The 6,989-nt window shown below is 39.7% G+C and overlaps 1 protein-coding gene across 1 annotated transcript in view; it reads left to right on the top strand.

Annotated features, from left to right (window-relative positions):
* Positions 1 to 4,007, top strand: part of LOC107725012 (cAMP-specific 3',5'-cyclic phosphodiesterase 4A-like) — a 63,239-nt gene extending 59,232 nt beyond the window's left edge. Inside the window, exons 11-15 of the mRNA XM_016534127.1 lie at positions 431 to 599; positions 1,144 to 1,298; positions 1,418 to 1,540; positions 1,658 to 1,840; positions 1,939 to 4,007. Coding sequence (XP_016389613.1) covers positions 431 to 599; positions 1,144 to 1,298; positions 1,418 to 1,540; positions 1,658 to 1,840; positions 1,939 to 2,421 — 1,113 coding nt within the window. The 3' untranslated portion in view covers positions 2,422 to 4,007. The remainder of the gene's footprint in view (positions 1 to 430; positions 600 to 1,143; positions 1,299 to 1,417; positions 1,541 to 1,657; positions 1,841 to 1,938) is intronic.
* The last annotated feature ends 2,982 nt before the right edge of the window (positions 4,008 to 6,989 follow it).

The following is a 6,989-nucleotide window of genomic DNA, read 5'->3' as shown; positions in this document are numbered from 1 at the left end:
CAGTATTAAGGAACAGCAGAGTCCACACCACGGTTATAACGATAGAGGCACAGAGAAACGATATCGTTGGAATCACTTTCAGAAAAATTTTTCCAGGCTGATGAACAATAAAAACATTGACACCCAATCAGAATCCACCCTGCTATAACAAGCTCGAGAATTTAAAGTGGCAGATGGGCGTGCGCTTAGAATAAACAGACGATATCGTCCGCTGGTGTGTACGCTAATATCGTTATCTTTATAGTTATCGTTCTTGGTGTGAACGGGGCTTTTTACTGGAATCAAAATAAGAATCTAATCCAATCAGGAAATCTGTATTGATACCCAGCAATGCTAGTTACAACATCAAACCTCTTCATTATTTATGACTCATGATAGTTTTTTTATTTCCACTCTTTATGTTCTGTCTATGATCTGCAATGCGTTAAAGGAAAGGGATCTATTAAAGACATTTCGGATCCCAGTGGACACGTTTATCACTTATGTGATGACACTGGAAGACCACTACCATGCCAACGTGGCCTATCACAACAGCCAGCATGCCGCTGATGTCACACAGTCAACACATGTGCTGCTCTCCACACCGGCACTGGATGTGAGTATATGCCAACATGGGACAGCCAGTGCCCATTCAAAAGCAAAACTTTCATTATCTGAAATCAGATTTCATAGTCAGCACTGACACTTTACATAATGATCATCATACTATGGCAAAGTTATTGACACGTTAGTGTTATTAACAGTAAGCTGCGAAAAGGACTCAATGCAGTACTCGTGCTGATGGACACACAGCCGAAGTGCGAGCACAAATGCTGCCTCTCAGAGGCATGCGATCCTGAATTCTCTTTCATTGCATTACACCAAATAATGTTCTTTTTAGCAACGTCATATGACCCCTTTAATATAACTCTGACTGGATTCGTCTGAAAGAAGAAAGTCATATACACCTAGGATGACTTGAGGGTAAGTAATTTATGGGCTAATTTTCATTTTTGGGTGAACTAACCCTTTAATATACTGGATTTGAGGCTAAATATTGTAAATAAAATGGGCAAAATCAGCAACAGTGTCCTCACTTGTTTATGTAAAGGACCCAAGAAGACCCTGAAATCCACTGATAGCCTGTCCTGCTCTTTTTTACAGACTCAGAACTGGCATTAATGTACAACGATGAATCTGTACTGGAGAACCACCACCTGGCTGTAGGTTTCAAGCTTCTGCATGAGGAGAACTGTGACATCTTTCAGAACCTCACCAAACGGCAACGGCAGAGTCTGCGCAAGCTGGTCATTGACATGGTTAGACCCTTACTGCACTGCACTGAACCTCAGTGCCTTTTTTTGTATTCCTGAGGGTCTACATTTTTATTTCCGGTGTAAATGGAAATAAACACACTTTTATTTCCTTGTCTTCTCAGGTTCTGGCAACAGACATGTCAAAGCATATGAGCTTGCTGGCAGATTTAAAGACAATGGTCGAGACCAAGAAAGTGACAAGTTCAGGTGTGCTGATGCTGGACCATTATAATGACCGAATACAGGTGTGTGTCTTTATCATGCAACAAAACAGTTCAAAACTATGACATGAGTCTGTAAGTGCAGACTAGAAAAAAAACACAGACTACTTAGTCACAAGTGTGTACTGTATGTGTGTGTAGGTCCTGAGGAACATGGTGCACTGTGCTGACCTTAGTAACCCAACCAAGCCCCTGGCAGTGTACAGGCAGTGGACTGAGCGTATTATGGAGGAGTTCTTCCGGCAGGGCGATAAAGAGCGAGAGCGTGGGATGGAAATCAGCCCCATGTGTGACAAACACACTGCGTCCGTGGAAAAGAGTCAGGTACACATATAAACACCCACACAAACATACATTCTCAACCTTCGCTGACATAAGCTGCTCCTTAACTCTCTCTCTACATGTTGGGTTTCCTTTTTCAGGTAGGATTTATTGATTATATTGTGCATCCCCTGTGGGAGACCTGGGGGGACCTGGTCCACCCTGATGCTCAGGAAATTTTGGACACCCTTGAGGACAACCGGGACTGGTACCAAAGCACCATTCCCCAGAGCCCATCGCCACCGCCTGACGGCCCAGATAATGAGCTTGAATCCTGCACGAACAAATTCCAGTTTGAGCTCACCCTGGAGGGAGAACCAGGACAGGACTGTGCTCCCAGTCATAACCACATAGACAGCCATGGTCAAGAGGTAAAGAATGAAGACGAGGAGGCGGATGAAGCTGAGGAGGACGAGATAGAGGAGAAAATGGAGGACGGCGAGGAGGTGACAGAGGTAGTGGTCGAGAGGTCGGGACGGAGGCGACTGCAGGTTCAGTCAGTAGTCGAGGAGGAAGACGAGAGACAGTCTGATGAGAGCCCCGTGGAGGAGGAGAAGTCATCCTCTCCTACCGATGACACGTAATACTCGAGACTCAAGGAACAGCTGTCTGGCCCAGGGGACTGAGTAGGGGCCATCCTTCAAAAACTGTCCCTAGTCCGTTCACATAGGACTCTTCTGTTTCTGCTAGCTAGACCATGAACAGAATAAGTCTTGTGTACCAATCCAATAAGACATTTGATTTTATTTTTCAAAAAGGGAACAAAATAATATTGATATCAGAGAAGTATTTAACACAGCAACTGTAGATTTCAAGTGCGAGCTGGAGTCCGTCCAGCAGCAGCGAGGGTGAGGTTTGACGGAAAAACTGAATTGCGGTGGGGTTTGTAAAGGGCCATTATGTCAGTGTAGCACTCTGGAATTCCTACACATACGCATACACACATTCACAGGCGTACATGAATTTTACCCTAATATAACGATACCACACAGTACATGCAAACACACGGTTGTGTGTCTGTGTATGTGTTCAGGGGGCTTGGATCTGAAAGGAATCTCTTTGGGAAAAAGCCATCATAAAAAGGAGCATCAGTGTCAATAATCAGTTTTTAAAGCATTCTAACAGGGACTTGAATCCTCAGAATTCACATGCTGAGTGAAATCTGAGAGACTCTTTTCCAATTTCTGTCATAGAGAGAACACAGTTGCATCTGCCGGGAGAAAATAAGATTACATCTGCTGTCCAGAAGACTGGAGGGATGAGTATGTCGGAAATGATTTGGATCATCAGTGGGTCCCACCCCCTCTTACCCTTTACCCAGGAGTGCTACCAGTGCAAGATGGCCGTGTGCCTTTCTGAACCACCAGCTTCAACTCTGGAGCTGTTGTGAAGCAATGCATCGTGGGACAGGAGTGTCTGCTTTTGTCTTCATTTTTGATTGTCTCTTTCTCTTTTTAAGCAATCTATCTCCATCGAATATGGTTCTCGTGCCGGCATGGAGCATTCGCATTGTCTTTGTGATAGTTCCTGCTCTCATCTGTCAGTCTTCCTCTGTCGCTTTCAAGCCAACCGAGCATTTAGGGCCTACATTAGATTTATCACCGTCACTGCTTACGAACTGCCCTCACTATCCATGTGAATAATTAATGATAGTCACTATCTGAGGATAAGCCATGTGACGCTTTGAAACATATGTTTTGCCTTCTTTTTGTTTTGTTTTGTTTTGTTATATCCATTCGTGCCAAATTTGTAAAAGCAAGAGTCTCCTCAACTGCAGCACACATTTGCACAGACTCTCTCACCTTCACCCACTCATGCTGGTAATGCATTCTCTTCACCACAACGCACTAAGTTATGTTTTGCCAAAGGAATGAGTGCTTAACTGACAAGTTGGAGGAGCCTCGATCGGTGGCTAGAACAGAGGATGGGGAGAGAAGTTGAGGCATATCTGAGAGAGAAAGACGCTGGTGGTTAGAGGTTGGAAAGACGTGCAGTCATATTGAGTTTGATGCTTTTTTGCCTTAATGTCAACTGCAGGGTTTCTACCTGTCATTTTGTGGAATAATAAGATGTTGGCATTAGATCCCAGATTATTTGTTTCATGTCTTATATGCCTTCCTAAATGTCTTTGAATAAACAATAGCTCCATCTGGAGATGTAGGGTATTTTTTTCTGCATAATAATTATGTTTTTAGATAGTGTATAGTTAGTTGAAGCTGTCTCATGTAAATTCTTCCTTTAAGTTCTTTAAGACTACCACTAGGTGGAGCACTAAGCATATGTTTTGTATTCTGGTTCTTTGACTGAAGAAGACTTGTACATGTGGTTTGACCTGTTGGTTTTGTTTTTTTTGTTTTGTTGAGGAAGCAGTAAAGTATGACGCACTTTTTTTGGTCTGTGCATTTAACAAGGAAATCACTGCTCCGAGTCTTTATTAAAACCAACAGGCATTAGATCCCAGATTATTTGTTTCATGTCTTATATGCCTTCCTAAATGTCTGTGAATAAACAATAGCTCCATCTGTAGATGTAGGGTATTTTTTTCTGCATGGCAAAGTGACTATAATGGAGTACAGACAGAGAAAGCAGGTCATACCATTAAAGGAAACTGTTGCTCTAATGTATTTCATGTCCAGCATCTTTTAAGGGTGTCTATTTGACTTTTCACCAACGTTTAAAGGGAGACAGAGAGAGATAGAATGAGAGTGAGTTCTCAGGTTGATGTTAGATTTGCAATATTGCCTCTCTCATCTCTCAGAATTTGTTTTGGTTTGGTTTTAGTTCAGTTGAATGAATCAATTGTTGCTATATTGTGGAACAGCGTTTGTGAGCATCCCTCTTGAAATAAGATGGCAAGCTAGTTTCTGCTGGTCAGTAGCTTAGCTTTACACAAGCCTGTGCCTGTCAGAGCAGTAACTCGAGGTCATACCAGTACGTATGTGATAACTGCACTAGTCTGTGACAGGATTAGAGGATGTCACGGTGTAAGTTTTCATTTGGTGGACCACAGGAGGAAAGGCCGAGGTTACACGATCGGTTTGTGCGAACTGATGACATTCCCATATACATTTGCCTGTCTTACCTTAAAATTGCTTTGTTGTGTGGCTTTTCGTTAATGTTGTGAGCACTATGCTAACAAATAATATTTGCCATTTTAACACGACACTGTAGCAATTGTTTCTTATTAAGAAATTATTCAAATTAATTCCTTGCTGCCATTCTTTTTGGATATCAAAAGGAAAAAAACTAATGTTTTCTTTGAACAGTTTGTGTACAGTTTTTATTTTTGTATCATTCTGGTTTGATGGTTTGGAAACAAAAAAACTACTATCTAATATAAACAGTAGACGAAACACTGCTTGTTTTGTATATACTGTAATGTTGAATTGTAAATTTGAGATCTCTCAGAATCAATCACTGTCACAATGAATCACTTTTAGTTGTACTGAACTGTAGTTGAATTGTGGAATTTCATAATTTCATTTCTTTCTCCTGTCATCTCCCTGCCATTCATTTGGGGGATTTTAGTCAACCTCCCACCACCTTTAAATGTGAATATTTGAATTGTATTGGAAAACAGACTAATCATCCGTTGTTTCTAAAACTTGTCTTAACCAGCACTTTATTTTTTCTGTAGGAAGTTGTTGTGAGATGGCTGATATCATGGGGAATGGTATAGAGTGTTGTATAGCATGGCACAGGGTAAGCACTTTAAATGGCTCGGTCCAAACGTCGTCTCTTTGGTCCTCAATGCCATTTTCTGCTAAAGCACTGAGCAACATCAGCTACTCTGTGTCAATAATCTGCACTGTAATGGCTTTTAATAGGGTTTTTAAATACTTCTGTGAGGTTAATGACCAAGAGACAGTCAGAAAGATGACGTGGCTTAATCAGAGAACAGTTTTTCTTTGTACTTTGAAGTCATGCCTCATGAGACTCTCCAATGAAATTATTCTCTGGGCTTTAAATAATATGTTACTTGTCCACAAGTTATGGTAATAATATAAATGAAAAAGAAAACACAGGAAAATGATTGTAATATTTGTACATTATATTGCTGTAATGTGTATAAGGTGTCCAAGTTATTTTATATTATATTATTTTTATGAAAGGTTTTCATCTGAGAGAACTAAGTTGTCATTTTGTGAATAAAATGCATTTAATAAGCAAACAGCTATATATAAAAAAGCAAATATATAAATATATACCAGTATATTTTTTCTTTAACTGTTCAGTACTGTAAAGTGTGTTGAAAATACAAATAAAGGACGATTTTTCTAATAAATGCAATATTTGTATTTTAATATTTTTCCATCTGCAGTCTCACAACTGCAACATGCAATCAGGCTGATTTCTGTGTATGATCACTACACACCTCATGACAGCAAACACTGAGAATATTTTGCATAATCTGTTTAGAGAATGAAGTGGTATTTAGCAAAATGGTAGTTAATATATATAGAGTTACAGTCAGTGACACTTTACTGACCCCTACAGACTGACTTTATTTAAAGACAAACGTTAGTAAAACACAATTGTTGAATAACTACTGTATTATTGTTAGAAACAGAAGATATATATTTTTTTAACATTTTTAGTAGCTTAATAATTTATACACTCTGAACCTGTCCTGTATAGGACCTGTATTTTTTTTTTCATTTCAACTAAAACAATTTCTATATATTTAAGTATAAAATATTAATAAAAGTGTAAGTGTAATAACCTATTTAAGACATCATCTCACTGTTTAACTATTTGAGAATAGGAAAATGTCTTTAAATTAAAGGTAGGGAGCAGAGTTGTGTCACCACCTTCACTAGAACTTGCATTTCCCTATTTAAGACATCATCTCATTGTTTAAAGCTGCAGTCCGTAACATTTTTTGGTTAAAAATGATCCAAAATCAATATTTGAGCAAGTACATAACCAGCCAGTGTTCAAAACTATCGCCTTACTTTAGCCCGATTCACAACGGTTAGCTTATAATAATGTTTATTATTGTTTATAATGTTTATTATTAATGTTAATGGTACGGGTAGGTTTTCGCGGGAAATTCGAGCATGGCACTGCATCATTACGTCACGTCTGTAAACATAAAGAAGCTGTCCCGGCTACTAGGCTATCGCATGTGAGGATCCTGCAGGTGGCAGAT

This window comes from Sinocyclocheilus rhinocerous, unplaced genomic scaffold (assembly GCF_001515625.1).
Source record: "Sinocyclocheilus rhinocerous isolate Xijiao unplaced genomic scaffold, SAMN03320098_v1.1 scaffold1027, whole genome shotgun sequence".
Taxonomy (NCBI): Eukaryota; Metazoa; Chordata; class Actinopteri; order Cypriniformes; family Cyprinidae; genus Sinocyclocheilus; species Sinocyclocheilus rhinocerous.
Note: the sequence above shows the minus strand (reverse complement) of the source record. Positions and strands in the feature narration are given on the sequence as shown.